The sequence below is a fragment of the Hordeum vulgare genome, chromosome 2H, assembly GCF_904849725.1.
Source record: "Hordeum vulgare subsp. vulgare chromosome 2H, MorexV3_pseudomolecules_assembly, whole genome shotgun sequence".
NCBI lineage: Eukaryota > Viridiplantae > Streptophyta > Magnoliopsida > Poales > Poaceae > Hordeum > Hordeum vulgare.
Window position 1 is genome coordinate 492,467 of NC_058519.1, and position 20,407 is coordinate 512,873.

General features: G+C 48.1%; 2 protein-coding genes across 2 annotated transcripts; both read left to right on the forward strand.

Moving 5' to 3' along the window:
- Window positions 1-222: 222 nt before the first annotated feature.
- Window positions 223-18,138, forward strand: LOC123429819. The gene is made up of 4 exons (XM_045113805.1): window positions 223-332; window positions 599-705; window positions 16,521-17,952; window positions 18,056-18,138. Exons 2-4 carry the CDS (start codon window positions 694-696, stop codon window positions 18,136-18,138), a joined length of 1,527 nt encoding a protein of 508 aa, XP_044969740.1. The 5' UTR covers window positions 223-332; window positions 599-693.
- An 829-nt stretch (window positions 18,139-18,967) lies between these two features.
- LOC123428996 lies at window positions 18,968-19,512 on the forward strand. Its single transcript, XM_045113066.1, has one exon. The coding sequence runs from the start codon at window positions 19,136-19,138 to the stop codon at window positions 19,469-19,471; it is 336 nt and encodes a 111-aa protein (XP_044969001.1). The 5' UTR covers window positions 18,968-19,135; the 3' UTR covers window positions 19,472-19,512.
- Window positions 19,513-20,407: the final 895 nt, after the last annotated feature.

The following is a 20,407-nucleotide window of genomic DNA, read 5'->3' on the forward strand; positions in this document are numbered from 1 at the left end:
CTCTAAGTCTCAACCCGATACAAATGGCATTGTAGGAATCTGATCCAAGGTCTAGGCCCTGCCCATGCTTTATTCAAAGAAAAAGGAAAAGGAGAAAGAAGCAAAGAAGCAGACAATTCCATCTTTCTTCTTTACTTTGCTGCAGTCCCAAGCAAAGAACTAACCAGCTACGTATATATATATATATGTGGTGCTTTGGCAAAAGCGAACTAAGCCAAACACGAGAACCCCATTCTTCCTTCCTTCATTGCTCCTCCTCCATATCACCGGGCATCGACATCTTTCATTTCTTCTGCCCCAACCAAGCAGATAGCGTCTGCCCGCAAATTCAGGTACTATACTACTCATACTATGAGTATATGATTAATTCAGGTACTAGACTAGTTTCTTCAACAATAAATTTTATGGTAAAGAGGGAGTATATATCATATGTCTGAATATATATAGATACCAACATGTATATTAATTCTTCTACTAATTGCTTGCACCTTAATTTAATTAATTCCTAGAAGAACAAGCTGGCATATTATGCATCGATTGGTAATGTTTGTTCATGCACGAACATAACTAATGCATACGCTCTTCTGATAACTGTTAGGTGCTACCAAAAGAATCGGAGATCCATCTGGAGGTTCATATCGATGGGTTAGATTGACATCTGGTTACCAGGCCTTGATTGAAATACTAGTCATCATGCCTGGAGAGGTATTTTTCTGCCTACACATTGACCAGCACTGTTCTTGTGTGGTAGTGCAGGTATTTTTTTTTAAAAAGAAGGGTTATCTCCGGCCTCTGCATCAGAAAGATGCATGTGGCCCCTTTATTAACGAAAGCAAAAAAAGTAGTCTGCGGTATCAAAACAAGCTCAAATAAAGCTGCTGCAAAATAATTTGAACTCAGAAAAAAGATGCCACAACCGACGAAAACATAACTATATGCCTAACCAACTATCCTATAACTGGACCGCCATCCAAATCACCATCTTTCATTTGGTAGACCCAGTAACCAAAGGCTCCTTGTTTTTAATAGGAGTGGGTAAAGACCATGTGCGGATAAACGTAGTTGCCGTGTAAATTACCTGCAAAAAAATTATATGTGCATGTGTGTTAAAAATCATGTCATTCCTGCAATCCCATATAATCCAAAGTAACGCACATAATCCTATATGAATATGCCTCGCAGTATCTATCTTAACTCCGTTTAGCCACGTCCCAAACAACATATCAATGCTATCTAGAGGAATGATATTAAAGGATATATGAATGGATCTTCATAGAATTTTTGTTAGCGGGCATTGGAGAAAGAGATGTTTGATAGTCTCATCATGATCACAAAAGCTACATCTTTTATTACCCTTTAAATTACACTTTGCCAAATTATCCTTAGTGAGAATCATCTTCTTATAAACAAACCACATGAAGACTTCGGTTCGTAAGGGAACTTTGGCCTTCCAAATATGAATCTATTTGGGGATTGGGCCAGAAACAATAAGGTTCAAATACATCGATTTCACTGAAAAGTTGCCAGTTATGGTCAGCTTCCAATGGTTTCTTTGTGTGAATTTCATGCAAGCTTTCATGTAGGACAACCACATCCTCAAATATGTTTTTGCCTGGCATGAAAGTCCTCTGACTTGGTTGCACTACAACATGTGCAATCTGAGTCAATCTATTTGTCCTAACCTTCATAAAAAAATTGAAACTCACATTAACCAAGCAAATAGGACTGAATTGTTCAATGCGCACCGCCCCCTCCTTCTTTGGCAACAACATAACTGTCCCAAATTTTAGATGGAAAAGCTTCAGGTGGCCATTAAAAAAATCTTGAAACAACGGAAGTAAATCGTCTTTAACAATTTGCTAGCATCTTTTATAGAACTCAGCCGGAAACTCGTCCGGGCCTGGCGCCTTAGTATTCTTCATTTGTGATATGGCCTCAAACACCTCTTTCTCCCTGAATGGTGCGCACATGATCTCATTATCGTATGTACCAAGCTGAGGAATATCTTCGACCTTCTGCTCAACTATAGACACAGAATTGTCCTCGGGACCCTCAAACAATTGTTTATAATATTCAGATATTGAGAACTTTAAGTAATCGTGCCCTACAAATATACCCTCATATTTCTCAAGCTAAAACATATTTTTCTTTCTGTCTTTTCCATTAGCAATAAAATGGAAAAACTGCGTGTTGTCATCCCCCTGCGGTATCTGTCAGAAGATATTTAAGATTTTTCCGTTTAAAATGCCCTCTTATTATCATCTAACAAGGAGGATTCAACTTTTATGTCTAGCTCGTTTATAAGGTTGAGAATTCTTTCTTTCTCTACCTTATAAATTCCGCTCTCATTTTTAGCCCAGCCTTTCAGGAAGTGCCTCAAGTGTCTAATCTTATTTTGCCATGTATCAATATTTGATCTACCCTATGTGACCCTAGACCATTCTCTAGCTATGAGGTTCATGAAGCCTTCTCTCTCAAACCATGCTATTTCGAAAGAGAAAACGTTCTTGTTACCCGCGTGTGTTGCTTCCCCTGAGTAAACACGCAATAGGGTATGATCGGAAATCGCTCACGGCATCGCTCGAGCTGACACGAGAGGGAATTTCTGCTCCCATTCCACACTAGTGAGAATCCAATCCAACATCTCAAAAGTTGGATTGGATAGAGCGTTCACACAAGTAAACATTATGCCCGAGAGTTCTATCTCTCGCAAATCTAGGCTTTCGATGATTTTATTAAACACGAATGATCATCTGCGATCAAAGTTATCATTATTATTTCTCATCTGCCCGTCTAATGATATTAAAATCGCCCCCAACTAAAATAGTTAGCAGCTCATCCCCACAAATCCTGACGAGGTATGCCACAAAGTCCATTGTGAGGTCAGGTTGGGAGGCACTGTACACTCCCACAAGCGCCCTTTGAAACCCATCCTCCTTAGAGTGCATCCTAAATTTGACAGCAAAGCATCCAAACACTATGTTCGGGACTTCTAGCGCCTCGCACTTGACCCCAAGTAAAATCCCATGGGACCTTCCTCTTCGCGGTAGACTGTGCCAATCAAAATCTATACCATCGGAGAGAGTACAAAGAAATTTTGACGTAAAATTAGCTCTACTGGTCTCCATTAGGGCAATAAAATCAAGTTTGTGTACTAGAGATGCTTCCGCTAGAAACCCTCTATTATTCAAAAATATTATTTTCATCTTTCATCATAATAAAAATTGTAGTCTTAAATCTTGCGCTTCTGCAAACTGCAGATACATGATAACTCTTGTTCTTCCATGGGTGTTTAGGCTTATCCTGTCCAGCAACCCGGTCCATATCGATCTCAGGTTGTGAGTTTGCATTGGGTTGCGAAGGAGCCATAGCAATAGGTTGTGAAGGAGCCATAGCAATAGGTTGTGAAGGAGCCAGATACTCCTCCGAACAAGTCTCATTCTCCTCATCACGCATCAGATACGGTGGCACTAGATCTTCACAATTGCACCCAAGCGCTCCCATCCCAAGTGCATTAATTTCGGAATCAATCATAGGCATCACTTCTGCAAAATTTCTAACCATCTTCATATCCCTCTCAGCCTCTAGGTCTAAAAGGTCATTCACATATTTTAAATTTTCCTTCCCATTTTTACCCAACGACACCCCGAGTTTGTTTGCATTTAAAATTATATCATCATCCAAAAATGCAAAATAGAGCAATTAGGGCGTGTTTGGTAGCCTGCACGGAGGGTGCATGAGCCCAAAAGTTCCCTTTCCGACCCACTTTTGTTGTTTGATAGAGTGTATGAGCTGAGGAGAGCATAGGTCAACTGACGCAAAAAAGGGCCTCAGCATAGCTGAGCCCAGCACCCTCGCAAAGGCGAGCTGAGGAGAGCTATGCTGAGCCCAGCACCCTCACCCCACCTTGTCTTTACCCTGGCCGCCTCGACCTCGCCCCAGCGCTCCCCGGCCGCCTCGCCCTCGCCCTCCCGCGCCCCTCCCAAGCCCCGGCGGCCTCGCCCAAGCCCCGCCGCTCCGCGCTTCTCCCATGCCCTGGCGGCCTCACCCTCGCCCCGCCACGCCGCACCTCTCCAAAGCCCCGGCGGCCTTACCCCCACCGTGTCGCGCCTCTCCCAAGCACCGGCGACCTCTCCCTCACCCCGCCCCGCCGTGCCTCTCCAAGCCCCGGCGGCCTCGCCCTCGCCCTCGCCCCTCCCAAGCTCCACCGCTCCCCGGTCGCCTCGCCCTCGCCCCGCCACACAACTAAAGATGTATGTGTTCATTATGTCTATACTTAGCATGCATCAGCAGGGAACATACATGCTCGGGTGAAACTACTGCCAAACATACCCTTAGGGCGTGTTTGATAGCCTGCATGGAGAGTGTATGAGCCCAAAAGTTCCCTCCCCGACCCACTTTTCGCTGTTTGGTAGGGTGTATGGGCCGAGGAGAGCATGCATCAACTGATGCAAAAAAGGGCCTCAGTATAGCTGAGCCCAGCACCCCCGCAGAGGCGAGCTGAGGCGAGCTATGCTGAGCCCATGCACCCTGTCGCCCCGTCGCCCCGTCGCTCCCCCCCTGCGCCTCGTCCCGTCGCCCCGTCGCTCCCCCCTGCGCCTCGCCCCGTCGCCCCGTCGCTCCCCCCCTGCGCCGAGCCCGAGCTCCGGCGGCCCCCCTCCCCCCCTGCGCCGAGCCCGAGCTCCGGCGGCCCCCCTCCCCCCGTTCCTTCACCTCCCTCCTCTTCCTCCCTCGCAGTGCACCTCTTCCTCCTCCCTCTTCCTACCAAACACAGTCTCATCCAAACATGTCACAACACATGCATGACCACCAAACAACTGAAGATGAATGTATTCATCATGTCTATACCTAGCATGCATCAACAGGGGACAACTATGCTAGGGTGAGAACAGCTGCCAAACACACCCTTAGTATTGACCGTCATAACTTTATTCGCCTCCATGTCATGAAACTTAGCCGCCCGCATGGCATGGACCAACTGCAGGTCGTCGACATCCAGTTTCGTGTGGAGGCTAAGACTCATCCGCCTGTCTCCATTCGTCGGGTCAGGAATCCCTCCAAATGTGATAACATCGTCAGGAGTGGGTCCAGCCTGAGCCTGGCCATCTGCCAGGTGCCCAACTGGAACAACCACTGCCGTGTCGGCCAGTTCGCGGTCACCCATCTCACGCCCATCAGTATGGACGTGGCCGCCTGCCACAGTCCCTGTTGTAGCTTGCCAACCATGCTTCCTGTTGTAGCTACGCTCAACATAGGGTTGTGGTCACCTACCAGGTACCTAGGAGAGTACATCACCGCTGAAGCAGTTGGGGTATGGCCACCTGCCATCATGCCAACCCCATTCCTCGCCCCTGAACCAACATGGAGTGAAGTAGTAGCTCGTAGGGTCGGCACCCGCTCACTGGGGGCGATGGAACAGAACCACCGCGCCCGACTTGAGATGGCGAGGCAGACTATCGTGGTTGACTCCGGTCTCTAGGCCATGAGGGCGACCCCGCGTGTGCCCTCATTGAGGCACCCTCCAACAGAGGTTGTGCGAAAAATGACGGTGTCCTAGACACCACTGGTGAGACCGAAGGAGAAAGAGGTGGAAGTTCCTCCTCTAGCAGATCGTCCATTTCCGCCCTGACGCCCCAAAGACGGCTAGGTGCCGATGAAGATCCAAATGAGCCAAACCTCAAACGATTCATCAGTGTAGTAACATGAGGCAACTCCTTAGTAGAACTAGCCTCAGATGGCTTGGCCAGCGGTGTTGTACCTCTAGTATTACCATCACTCTGATCTGAACCCTTATCCTATTTGTCCATATCAGTATGTTGAGGCAGCTCCTAAAAGTGAGCATTCTCCTCTATCTCAATCTCCATGTGGTACCCCTGCAATCATAGGTTCATCTCACAAAATCCAGGATATGCTCTATGCTAATCACACTAACCAGTAGCCCACCCACTCCTTGCGCACGCTTAAAAGGCATATCCACCTTCTCTCTCTTACCAATCAGTGATCCAAGGCTCTAGGTCACCAAAAAACATACAGTGGCGCACGGGGAGCCTCGAGGAATCTGACCCAAAGCTACAGCAGAGAAGTTCCACCAGGTTCCTTTTGAGTCCATGCATTGATTTCAAGGACACAAGTGATGTTGGAACCATACTCATGTCGTACTTCAGAAGTCGAGCAAGATCCTACTTAGTGGGGAAGTCGGCCCTATAAACTTGCTCATCGAGCCTAACTGGATCCCACTAGAAGCTAGCAGAGACCAACTCGCGTAGCTACTGAACAACCTGGTCCATGGTCATTGTTCCATGATTCACCCTAACAACACCAGTTCGGGAACTCTTCGGGCTCGATGCAGTCAAAGTAGAGCGAGGACACTCAAAGAACATCAGTTATGGGCAGCATTCCCCATATATCGTCACCATCGGCTTCGGCCCCAAGAGCAAGGGACACACTCCCGACTCATGTTTCAGCTCGCGGCAGATACCCTGTTGTACTATTGGACCGCCATCCAAACCAGTTGTAGATACCCTGCTGTATCACGGCTCAACTCAGAGCATCTCCAGCCGCACCGCAAGAGGCCCCCCCAAGGTCATTTTTTATCGTCGGCGGGAAAAACGGCACAGTCGCGCCCTAAGAGCCCGTTTTTCGCCAGATAGGTACGAAATTGGCCTCGGCGGTCCTAGGACAAACCCAGCACGCTCGGGTGCTAGGGGCGCCGACGGAAGGAAAAACGGTGCATCAGCCCCCTGTCAGACGAAAAAAGGTTGTCTCTTCTCCAGATTCGCCTCCTCGCACACTAGACCTTTCACCGTCGTGCCGATCCTGGTGCCGCCCACCTACCTACCGCCGCTACAAAGGTCATCTCCCCATCGACGAAGGGAGGGTTCGCCGCGGCTTCTCCCCCTAATTCTTGGCGATTTTTTTCGGTGCTCCGGGCATGCATGCGGCTGCTCGTCCGCCACGCCTTCCAGGTGTTCGGCGATTTGCCCGGGCGATGGACTCCGACGACGAGGAGGCGTTCGCGGCATTAATGGAGGAGGAAGCCGATGCCAACACCCAGGATGAAGAGCACCTCATGGTCCTCGCCGCTCTGGCCGGCCTATTCGTGAGCAATGCAAAGCCGAGGCGTGGTGGCTCGGCGCTTGGCTGATTGAAGGCAAAGCAGAAGCATTGACTGGAAGGCTATTGCTTTCTCTACACCGACTACTTTGTCGTCGCTCCTCTACACGGCGACAAAGTATTTATGCGGTGTTATTGGATGAGCCGGAAGCTCTTCCTCGGGATTGTGAATTCCATCAGGGAGTTCGACAACTACTTCAAGTGCAAAAAACGATTGCATCGGCATACTTGGATTCAACTCACTCTAGAAGTGCACGACAACTATGAGGATGCTTGCATACGGAGCTCCCAGTGATATTCTTGAAGACTATGGATGCATGGCCGAGTCCACCACCATTGAGTGTTTGTACAAGTTCTGCAGAGCAGTGGTGGTAGTTTTTGAACCTCAATACTTCCTATGACCCAATGTTGAAGACACAGCTCGGATCCTAGCACATAATGCGGCAAGAGGATTTCTTGGGATGATTGGATGTATTGATTGCATGCATTGAAATGGAAAAAACGGTCCATTTGCTTGGCAGAGGATGTACAAAGTTGCCAAAGGAGGTTGCAGTGTGGTACTTGAGGCAGTGGCCACACATGACCTCTGGATTCGGCACTCCTTCTTCGGTATGCCAGGAACTCATAATGACATCAACGTACTGCAGTGCTCGAATGTATTTGTCAAGCTTGTTGAAAGTCATGCTCCTCCGATTAACTACGAGGTCAATGGTCACCACTACAACAAGGGATACTACCTAGCAGATGCATGTATCCGAGATGGTCCACATTTGTGAAGACTATCTCAAACCCTGCATCAGGAGGCAAGAACTCCTACTTTGCCAAGCTTCAAGAAGCTTGCATGAAGGATATCGAGCGGGCTTTTGGTGTGTTTCAATCTCGTTTTGCTGTCGCCCGGTACCCCACTCAGACCTGGTCGAAAGATGAAATGTGGGAAGTCGTAACTTGATGTGACATATGGCAAAACATGATCATTGAGAACGAGCAGGAAGAGCGAGTGTTTGACATTGAACCATATTACAGACAGGGTCTTCTTGACCAAGTTGATCACTAGCTACCGGCAACCTGGACTACCTTCTTCAACATGTGTCACGAGATTCGAGACCCACACGTGCATCAGCAAAAGTGCACGACGATTTAGTGGAGCACCTATGGAGGCTTAAGGGCAACGCCTAGCTCGACATGTGATGAATTATGAGTTTTGATTTCTTGAAATATTTTTATTTGTATTGATTTGTTGAACTATTTTAAATTTGTATTAATTTCTGTGATGAACTATGTGATAAAAATAAAGGATATGTTTAATTTATGCCGAATCATGCAGAATATGGGCCAAAAGTGGGGAATTTACGTAGAAAATGGGCCAATTTGCGTCAAAAATGGACCGAAATCGACGGCTCGGGGTGACCTTGGGGTAGCGGCTGGGAACCCTCCCCCTCCCCATATCATCTTTTCCGCCGGCGTGCCCCTAGACGGCGCTATTTCACACCCCTAGGGCCGAACGGCTCGAGATGCTCTCAGCCACCAGTGTGTCACTTCTCACACGTTTTATTGTATATACTAGCTAGATATATGGATACTCCTACAAGGGATGTACACCATGCATCCTAGCTAATTAATCAACTCACGTATGTGCTACCTAATTGCATGCCTCTACCTAATACCCAATGTGGCAACTCTTTGAGACCCGACCACATGCTATAAGTTGAGAAAAAGGGTTTCTCGCGCTTTATATTACAAAGCAACCAACCAGAACATCCGACGATAGGTGCTGGGGCAGAAAGGACATAGTCACGCCTAAAAGAAATGAAAATTAAAATACAAAAGAAACAAATGCCGACACAGTCGGATCGACAAAAAAGGCAAAAGACTCGCGACCGCTGCGCCCACCAAGAGTCTCCCACCAAGCTCCAGGACTCCAAAGCCCTGGTACCCATCAACACCTCCAAGAAGGAATGCGACGATGACGATGTTGCTGCCAAGGGTTTACCCCGGTAGGCGACGAGGCGCGAGGAAGGGTAGCCCCGACGCCCTCCAGGAAAGTTCGGCGACACCCAAAGGCATCACCGCGTCAGCGTCGGCCGGGCCGATAGGGGTTCCCCCGATCCCAACCTGCACCTCGGGCGCTCCGGAGCCTGCCATCAAACTGGCCCACACCCTGCACCAACACGGTCTTGAGCCCCTTGCGCCGTCTCACCACGACATCGTAAGGAGAGACTTGCACAGCAACGAAGAGGAGCCGGGACTTGGAGCAGCAGCACCGTCGTCACGAGGGAGGGCTCAACCTCCACCGTCAATCACGGTAGTCGACCGGACGCAATAGCAGGAGCTTACCACGCCCATGGGTCCATAGGCCCGGTCAGGACACTCCCTCCCCGTAAATCTCCCACCATCGCACTACAACAAGAACGCCGTCGGGGACGCCGCCCCCCGTCCAAGCTGCACCTCCTCATCACCACGCAGAAAACAACTCAGCCACGCCGGGTACCAGCCCGTTAGGACCCAAATGGGACCCAGATCTGGACCTGGGGCACGCCGCCGGCCACCCCGCACCACCACGCCACCCTACCGCCAAGGTGTTTTAGAACGTCGCATGGGAAACAAATTTTTTTCCTACGCACACGCAATACTTATCCATGGTGATGATCATCTACGAGAGGGGAGAGTGCATCTACATACCCTTGTAGATCGTTAAGCGGAACCGTATATAACTCGGTTGATGTAGTGGAACATCTTCCCGATCCAAATCGCAGCCCGCCCCGCGATCTCATCACGATCCGTCCCGCGATCCCATCACGATCCATCCCGATCTAGTGCCAAACGGCCGACACCTCCACGTTCAGCACACGTACAACTCGATGACGATCTCCACCTTCTTGATCCAACAAGAGGGGCGAAGAGGTAGATGAGTTTTCCAGCACGGCAGCATGATGGTGGTGGTGGTGGTGGAGCTATTCCAGTAGGGCTTCGCCTAAACACCGCTGAAAACTAGACTAGAGGAGAAACATATCTAGAGAGAGAGGGTAGCACGTGGCTGAAATTGTGTGTCCCAAAAACCCTCATACCTCTAGTGTATATAGGAGGGAGGGAGGGGAGGAGGTAGCCTCAAACCCTCAAGGTTTGGCCAAAATTGGAGGTGGAGGAGTCCTACTCGAATCCTACTCGGAGTAGGATTCCTCCTTTCCACTTGAAAACCCTTTCCACCTTTTTCACCTTTGGGTTTTTGCCTCTCAAACCGCATGGGCCATAGTGGGAGCATATGTCAGCCCACTAGGGGCTGGTTTGTATCCTCCAACAGCCCATAAGGCCCCTCGGGGCGTGACACCCCTCCCGATGGTCCCCGGTACCCTCCCGGCACTCCCGGTACACTACCGATGAGCCCGAAACTTTTCCGGTGACCGTAGCAGGACTTCCAGGATCTCATCCGGGACTCCGAACAACCTTCGGTCACCAACACCTATAACTCAACTATACTGAAACGTCACTGAACCATAAGTGTGCAGACCTGCGGATTCGAGAACTATGCAGACATGACCAAGACACCTCTACGGTCAATAACCAATAGTGGGACCTGGATGCCCATATTAGCTCCTACATATTCTACGAAGATCTTTATCGGTTGAACCTCTATGTCAAGGATTCAGTTAATCCCGTATGTTATTCCCTTTGTCCTTCGGTATGTTACTTGCCCGAGATTCGATCGTCGGTATCTCTATACCTAGTTCAATCTCGTTACCGGCAAGTCTCTTTACTCGTTCCGTAATACAAGATCCCATGACTAACTTCTTAGTCACATTGCTTGCAAGGCTTATTGTGATGTTGTATTACCGAGTGGGCCCCGAGATACCTCTCCGTCACACGGAGTGATAAATCCCAGTCTTGATCCATGCCAACCCAACAGACACCTTTGGAGATACCTGTAGAGCACCTTTATAGTCACCCAGTTACGCCGCGACGTTTGATAAGCCACAAGGTATTCCTCCGGTGTCCGAGAGTTGCTTGATCTCATGGTCATAGGAACAGATACATTTGAGATGTAGAAAACAGTAGCAATAAACTGACATGATCATATGCTACGTTCATAGTTTGGGTCTTGTCCATCACATCATTCTCCTAATGATTGACACTGACACAAGGAGCAGCGCCGCTACCTCACCCGCCGCCGGGTCGCCAGACCGCAACCAGGCCGAGCTACACCGCCGCCGTCCCCTGCCCTGGGAAGGGGTAATGCGCGCGCGGGGAAAGGAAGGCCCGCCGCCGCCGGCAACACCCGGGCCAGCGCGGGGGCGACCGCTGGCGGCGGCGGGTGGGGACGGGGGAGGAGTACGCCCGCGGGGACGAACTCAAGCGCCGCCCCGGCCACCCGGGGAGGCGACACGAGGGCGGATCCGGGAGGGGGTGATGGGGGCAGGGGAGCCGGACCGGCCGCAGCGGGGGGGGGGGGGGACCCTAGTCGCCCTTGTTGCGGGAGCGAGGTGGGAAAAGTGAGCTCCAACTAGTCGAAGGGTATCGAGAGCACAAGAAGATCGAAGCAAGACACCCCAGATGCAATAAGTAAGCTTGATAGCATATAGATGAGATGCAACGCATACTTGTCAACTAAACAGCATATAACCATATAATATCACTAATAAATCGCGAATATTACCATATAATATCACTAATACAAATCTAGTTGACATCTCATGGCGTAGGCGGTCTGCAACCCAAAGATAAGTAACCATCATCAGATCATAGCTCGGGTGATGTCCTTGAAGAATCTGCTTCTTGGAGAACCTGGCATCCAACGCAGCCATGTAGCGACGGACGTGCTCGTCCTCCTCCCTAACACGACGGCGTACCACCTCCGTGGGGCCGGCTCCCTTGGCACCGATTGTGGTCCGTGCGACCGCCAACAAAGAAGATCCGGGTCAACAACGAGACACGGACTTCTCACCAAGTTACGCTCCCCGGAAGATAGCACCTCCGAATACCAATCCAGTGAAGCCCAGTCCTGGACATGGCGCCTATGAAGTAGGCTCTCACCGACCACTCAAAAATGAGGATGCGGGCCGAGCATCATCGACGTCGAGGAAGCGGGCCGAGCATCATCCACGTCGAGACAATTTCCTATGAGAATTTTTTTATTGTTTAATATTTTACTTTCTAGTTATCATTTGTACAACAATCATCTCATTTGAATTTAGCTAACTCCCATTACCTATTTTTCTCGACACGTAAGTATGACATCTCATCAAGCAAATATACAAGGGAAAATATATATTGCACACGACGCACAACGGGGTTCCGTGCGGTGGCTGGTGCCTGCTGCTCGCTACAAGTATAGTGGCGTACTATTCACTGCATCTTGCATGCCGGTGTTGTTTGCTACAGAATAACATCACTAGTAACTATAGTTACTATTAACTATAGGGAGCCATGTTTTTTGCCGAAGATGCCCTTTGCTTCACACAAGTACATTTTGTTCTATCTTCAAAATATAATATTAAATTAAATCCAGTCTACATGCTACTTAATTAGTCGAAGGGTATCGAAAGCACAAGAAGATTGAAGCAAGACATGTAGAAACAAAACTACCGCAGATGCAATAAGTTAGCTTGATGGCATACAGGTGAGATGCAACGCATACTTGTCAACTAAACATCATATAACCATATAATATCACTAATAAATCGCGAATATTACCATATAATATCACTAATACAAATCTAGTTGACGTCTCACGACGTAGGCATAGCTCGGGTGATGTCATTGAAGAACCTGCTAGGTATTGGAGAACCTGGCATCCAACGCAGCCATGTGACGACGGACGTGCTCGTCCTCCTCCCTAACACGGCACCTCCGTGGGGTCGGCTCCCTCAGCATCGATAGTGGCCCACGCGACCGCCAACAAAGAAGCTCCGGGTCGACGACGAGACACAGATTCCTCATCAAGTTGCGCTTCCCGAAAGATAGCACCTCCGAGTGCCAGACCAGTGAAGCCCAGTCCCGAACATGGCGCCTATGAAGTAGGCTCTCGCCGACCACTCAACGACGAGGATGCGGGACGAGCATCATCGACGTCGAGACAAATTCCTATGAGATTTTTTTTATTGTTTAATGTTTTACTTTGTAGTTATCATTTGTACAACAATCATCTCATTTGAATTTAGCTAGCACCCACTACCTATTTTTCTCAACATGCAAGTACGACACCTCATCAAGTAAATATACAAGGAAAAATCTATATTGCACACGACCCACAACGGCGTTCCGTGCGGTGGCTGGTGCTCGCTACAAGTATATATAGTGGCGCACTATTCACTGCATCTCACATGCCGGTGTTGTTTGCTACGCAATAACATCACTAATAACTATAGTTACTATTAACTACAGGGTGCCATGTTTTTTTGCCGAAGATGCCCTTCGCTTCCCACAAGTACATGTTATTCTATCATTAAAATATAATATTAACTTAAATCCAGTCTACATGCTACTTAATTAACATGTACTCCACTAGCTATTAAAAAATTGCTTGAATGCCAAGCACAATAAACCAACCCTGAGAATTCGTAATACAAACAATTAAACACGTTATAAATCTGGCAACTAAGTTTTTTTTTAAATAGAGAACCAAGCACTAGTAATTTTAGCAACTACACATGTTTAATTCTAACAACTAACTAATTATAATATCAATGTGATAACTAAGTATGCAAATAAGTTATTTTAAAATACACAGTTAAGCACTTGTAGTTTTGGTAACTAAACATATTTAATTCTGACAACCAAGTAATTATAATATGACAACTAAACATGTTTAAAATCTGGAAACTAAGTATGCAAAAGCTATTTTAAAATTGACAATTAAGCACTTCTAATTTTTGACAACTATACATGTTTAATCCTGACAACTAAGTAACTGTAATATGATAACTAAACAAGTTTAAAATCTGGCAACCAAGAACACAACTAAGCATTTTAATTTGATAGCCAAAATCTTTGTAATCTGCTTATCCTAGCAAGAACCCTAGGCGTGGGGATGTCTCACCAGAGGCCGGGGTCGGTGTCGGGGTCGAGGCAGGGGCCAAGATCGCCGGGGTCGAGGTCGGGCCGAGTCGGGCCAGGGGTGAGGTTGGGGTTGAGGTCGAGGTTGGGGTCAGGGTCGAGGTCGAGGCTAGGGTCGGGGCTGGGGGCGAGGTCGTCGGGGTCGAGGTCGCCGGGGAGGACCTGCAGCGGTGACGGCGAGTGAGGAGAGGGAGATGGGGGGAGTGAGGGGTGGCGGGGGCGGTGCAGAGTGTGGAAGGGAGAGAGTGAGAGAGAGGGGTGTGCGGGGGCGACGAAGACCATAAGTGCACGCCCCACTTAGCAGTAGCGCGGGTTCGAAACACGCGCTATTACTATTTTGTTAGCAGTAGCGCGGGTATCAGGGATGTGCTACTACTAAATCTAGCCTGTCGGCAACGGTTTGGGCAATATTAGTAGTGGCGTGTTTCTTAAAACAGCGCTACTGCTAAGTATTTAGCAGTAGCGCCTGTACTGGAAGCTCTATATTGATATGTAGCAGTAGCGCCGTCTTCTATCCAACGCTACTGGTATTGTTCTATGTATAAAGTTTTTTTTAGTAGTACGTGTTGATATGTAGCAGTAGCACCGCCTTCTATCCAGCGGTACTGCTATTGTTCTATGTATAAAGTTTTTTTTAGTAGTGGCCGAACAGCCGGAGATGCTCCCAGCCACCAGTGTGTTAATTCTCACACATTTTATTGTATATACTAGCTAGATGCTAGATATATGGATACTCCTACAAGGGATGTGCACCATGCACCCTAGGTAATTAATCAACTCACGCTGTGTGCTACCTAATTGCATGCCTCTAGCTAATACCCAATGTGGAGACCCGGCCACATGCAATAAGTTGACGAAAAGGGGTTTCCCGCTTTGTATTACAAAGTAACCAGCCAGAACATCCGATGATAGGTGCTGGAGCGGAAACAACACAATCATGCTTAAAAAATGAAAAATAAAATACAAAAGAAATAAATGCCAACACCGACGCATCGATAAAAAACACAAAAGACTCGCGACCGTTGTGCCCACCAAGAGTCTCCCACCAAGCTTCAACACTTCAAAGCCCCGGTACCCATCAATACCTCCAAGAAGGAATGCGACGATGACGACGCTGCTGCCAAGGGTTTCCTCCGATACGTGACGAGGCGCAAGGAAAGATAGCCTCGACGCCCTCCAGAAAGGATCGGCGACACCCAAAGGCGTCACCGCGTAAGTGTCGGCTGGGCCAACAGGGGTTTCCCCGATCCCAACCTACACCTCGGGCCCTCCGGAGCCTGCCACCAAACCGACCCACACCCTGCACCAACACGGTCTTGAGGCCCCTGCGCCGTCTCACCACGACACTGTAAGGAGAGACCGGCACGTCGACGAAGAGGAGCGGGGACTAGGAGCAGCAGCACCATCAGCACGCGGGAGGTCTCAACCTCCACCGTCTACGATGATAGCCGACCGGACGCAATAGCAGGAGCATACCAAGCCCGTGGGCCCACAGGCCCGGTCGGGACCCCCCGTAAAGCTCCCGCCATCGCGCTGCAACACGAACGTCGTCGGGGACGCCGCCCCCATCCAAGGTGCACCTCCTCACCGCCACACAAAAGACAACTCAGCCACGCCGGGTACCAGCCCGCTAGGACCCAGATGAGGCCCAGATCTGGGCCTGGGGCACGACGTCGGCCACCCGGCACCACCACGCCGCCCTGCCGCCAAGGAGCAGCGCCACCACCTCAGCCGCCGCCGGCCACCAATACCGTTGCACCGCTGCCGTCCCTTGCCCCGGGAAGGGGGAACGCCCGCCGTCGCAGGCACCACCCGGGCCAACGTAGAAAGAAAACTACCCACATGCAATAAGTTATGCCTAGATGAGATACAACGCATACTTGTCAACAGTGAGCCTGTACGAGTGGGTGCATGCATGCAGTCGTTTATGTGCACCTTGTACATATGGTTAATAATATGTTACTCCCTCCGGTCCTTTTTACTCCGTGTTTTAGATTTCGGTCAAGTCAAACTTTACAAAGTTTGACCAAATTTATATAAAAAAATATCAATATCTACAATACCAAATATATGCATTATGAAACTACATTTAGTAAAGAATCTAACAATATAGATTTGGCATGGTGAATGTTGATAATTTTTCTATAAATTTGGTCAAAGTAGAGATACTTTGACTTCCGACAAAACTTATATGCAGACTAAAAAGGATCGGAGGGAGTACTTTCTTTATAAAGAAATACTATAAAAGCGTTTAGATCACTACTTTAGTGATCTATATAAACACCATTATATTTTTTTATGGAAAGAGTACTAGATGAAAACTGCTAATATATGTGAGCGTCGTCAACTAATTCATGCAGTATATTCGTCCGGACACCATCGAAGAAGCGGTGCAAACAGTAATCCCTTATCTAGAGGACACAAGCAGTGCTGCACACACGGCCATCTATTTTGATGGATGGTGTGGGCTGGCTGCTTCGGCGGTGCTTAGAGCCATAGCCCAAGATCCTCCGCCGCCTCTCCTGAAGAAATTCCACAAGATCATCCATGTCGATTGCTCGAGGTGGAAGAGCCGAAGGGCATTCCAGAGGACAATCGCACAAGCACTAAAGCTTCCTCAACGGGTAATGGATGCTTTTGATAGAGAAGATGAAGAAGATGATTTCAAAGGGGTAGATGAAAGTTCAAGAGCTAAGATACATCATGTTGGGGCAGAGATTTATCGTGCAGTACAAGACCATAGAAAAATGTTCGTCTTCCATAATGGGAGCGACAACACAATTGACCTGAATGATTTTGACATTCCTCTGTCTGTGTGGGGTACTCGAGTATTGTGGACATTTCGAGGGAGGCTCCGGCTCAGCCCAGGAATTATGGATAAGGTGGATAATTCACATCTTTTTCTTTATCGTGAGTTTAGTCCATTATGGAATTTTTTGTTGCAAAAAGAGGCTAGAGAAATTGCTGGGTACACAGATAAGCTTGGTGAAGTGGCCGAAGAGTGTTGCTTGTATCTGTTGTCACTAAATTCTCAAGGAGGCAATATCATGGACTACGACTGGGCTACCCATGCTTCGAGCTATTGGGTTTGTGATGGGATTATACAGGGAGGTCAGGGTGACGAAGCATGGGAGGTTGCGTCTGCTTTGCATCAACAAATATGTATACAGGATTATTCATCTAATACAGTGCCCTCTTTTGGTGATGAACTGGAGACTCCTCTCAAACGGTGGGTATTGTCCAAGGACAGCTCTGTTGTGCATCCAGAGACAACGTCTTTTTTCCTTACTAGAGTTGCAAGCGAGTCTGATCCTCCATTAAGACCTTTACCTAATGACATGTTTCATCAATCGAACAAGCTTCGTGTGCTCAAGTTATGCCGCTGCACCTTCAGTTTTTCTTCACCTCCTTTCGGCTGTTGCCATAGCTTAAAGTTCCTCGGATTAGATCACTGCAAGGATCAACCAATAGAACAAGATGAGAAGAAAGGTAGACCAATAATGGAATTTTTTCAGAGCCTGTGGGTGCTAGACATATGTCACACGGATTGGAATTTGGATTTATCAACAGAAATAACAGAGCAGATGGCTGCAAAAATTAGGGAGGTACATATAAAGAAAGGAAGGATTTGGTGCCGCAATTTTCCATGGCGGCAACTGAAGAACCTTCACAAGCTCCGAGTGATTGAGCCTACAGCCTCATGGCAGACAGGCGAAAGGGATGAATTTTCAGATATTGTGAAGATGGAGTTCCTCGACTTGTCTGGGGATAGTACAATTCAAGTGTTGCCAAGTATGTCAGGGGCAACTATCCTCAAGATTCTGGTTCTCGATGGTTGTGTTGGATTACAACATGTTGGCCCAAATGGTCTGCCACCCTCACTTGAATCCTTCAGCTTTGATGCACGTGCAAGAGGGGATCAAAATAAGGAACCTAAAATCTGTAATATCTCTTTGGCTGGATGTGCAAGATTGGTGAAGTTCAGGTTGTGTGGATTATTTCCAAATCTTGAGGAGCTGGATCTATCAGGCACAATGGTCAAAACACTTGACCTCAAAGATCAAGTGGTCCAGGCTCCAAGCCTCCAACAAATTATTCTATCAGGATGTCTGCAACTCCGTGCTATTCTATGGCCACAATATGGTATGCCAAAACACACCGTATTATGCATTGATTCTCTAGTCTGTCGTGTTGAAGCAAAACTTCATCAAGCATATGCTACTATAATGGACATAAGGTTTCTTGAGAGCTTGATATTAGATAGCAATGTTGAGTTCTGTTGGAAGAGTACTAGGTTCCATTTAAATCTATGTGTCCCTTGTACCAACAAAGTTGAGGAGGAAAGCTACAAGGAGAAGACTGCCGTCGGTAATAGTGGGCAAATAATGGTTCCATCTCGACCGAGGTCATTGATCCCCAATACTTACAACACCTACATGGATGTGATTGTTGACAACATGACTATCGATCACGACCACAACAGTGCATCACAATTTCAGCCTCTGGGCTCCCACGTGGAGATTGGTGATGGAATTAGTTTCACTAGCATGGAGAGCACACGTGGAATGAAGGCTATCATCTTTGTGATGGACAAGGCTGAGTCGTTGCATGCACACGACAATCCTCACATCACCACTGCCATCCCTCAACATATGATGTCCATAGAAAATGAGGTACTCGCATGGCGACATCTGAAATGTTGTCATGTGGTCAGATGCCCCAAGATGCATACAGTCTTCAATGTTGTCTCGGGATACTACAAATTTGTAGAGCTAGTGAACTTTTGGGCAACCGATCTCCCGATGCTAAAGACACTTCTTCTTTTGCGGAACTAAAGAGCATACACCTGTTCTCCTGCCCGAGGCTCTCATTTGTCCTCCAGTGGTCCAGGTTATACATCTTGAGAAGCTTGGAGACCCTCCACATCACCTTCTGTGGTGATCTAAGGCAGGTGTTCCCGGTGGAGCCAGAGATTATGACAAGTATAGCTACATACCATCAAGGTGTACTGGAATTCCCAAACCTGAAGCATATCTACTTCCATCAGCTCTTCAAGCTAGAACAGATATGCGAGGCCAAGATGTTTGCTCCCAAGCTTGAGACCATATGGGTCAGGGGATGCTGGGGTCTTAGGCGCCTCCCGGCCGTCAGCCGAGGCAGCCGCCCGGCCCCCGTCGTGGACTGTGAGAAGGACTGGTGGGAGAAGCTGGAGTGGGATGGACTGGAGGCCGGCCACGACCCTTCCCTCTTCCAGCCGCGCCACTCAGCGCATTACAAGAAGCCCCTGCCTAGAGGATCGGTTCTCTGGTGAGCCCAACAGACAGACAGTTCCATCAGGTACACATCCGCAAGTCTCCCCCATCGTTTTATGCTACCATCTTTTATCTCATATATATGTGGTAGCAGCTATATATATATATATAGACACATCTTGTGCATATATATATGTCGTGTACTCCCTTATGCAATCAGTGATGGATTCCTTCATTTAATTTGTTTCGGCATTCCCTATGTACGTTGTGTAGGTTTGAGTTTGATGGATGGATGGATGGATGGCCGCCGTCTTGCTGCTTTCCCACTCCAAGTCTTCGAGTCGGCTGTGTTTGCTTCCCAGGCCAGGATGGTGGTTGTGTTTGTTTGTTTGCTTAATCATTTGTGTTTGTTTCAAGTGAGAGTGAGACGACTTATCTATCATGCATTGTTGGTGTGGTTTGTGCCCTGAATTGATCATTTGGGCAGAGCAGTTTGTTTGTGTGTCACACAATCCCATGGTCATGTCATGTGTGAGTGCTTCCCTTCTGTATGCATGCATGGTGTGTGGTAAAGACTATTGCAGATGCCGGTCACATCAAGTTTGCATCTCTCTTCTCATTCAGTGCAGCGCCATGTGCTTGCTGACTGAAAATGTCTTGGTGTGATTCTAAATTTCTAATACCTACATTTGGATTATATATCAACTTGGTATTTATTTATTTGGTTTTATTACCTTGTCATCGTGTGTGCCTGGTTATTATTTTGTTTGCCATTGTGTCTGTCTCAAATCTAAAATACTCATTTCGTTTCCTTATACTATTGTCACCTATTCATTGATGGTCTACATTCTGCAACCCGGCTTTATGTATGGGCTCGATGAAAACCTTTGACCATCACGGTCTCTCCAGCCAATCAGAAAGCACCTACCTACAAATCATCACATGTTACCAATCTCATCCATCCACTCCACACCCTCTCTATCCAATGTGTGCAG

Coding starts and splice junctions, on each gene's coding strand:
- LOC123429819 (XM_045113805.1), top strand. Junction 17,953..18,055: donor TACAATTCAAGTGTTGCCAA/GTATGTCAGGGG, acceptor TGAATCCTTCAG/CTTTGATGCACGTGCAAGAG.
- LOC123428996 (XM_045113066.1), top strand. CDS start 19,136: ATGACAAGTATAGCTACATACCATCAAGGTGTACTGGAATTCCCAAAC.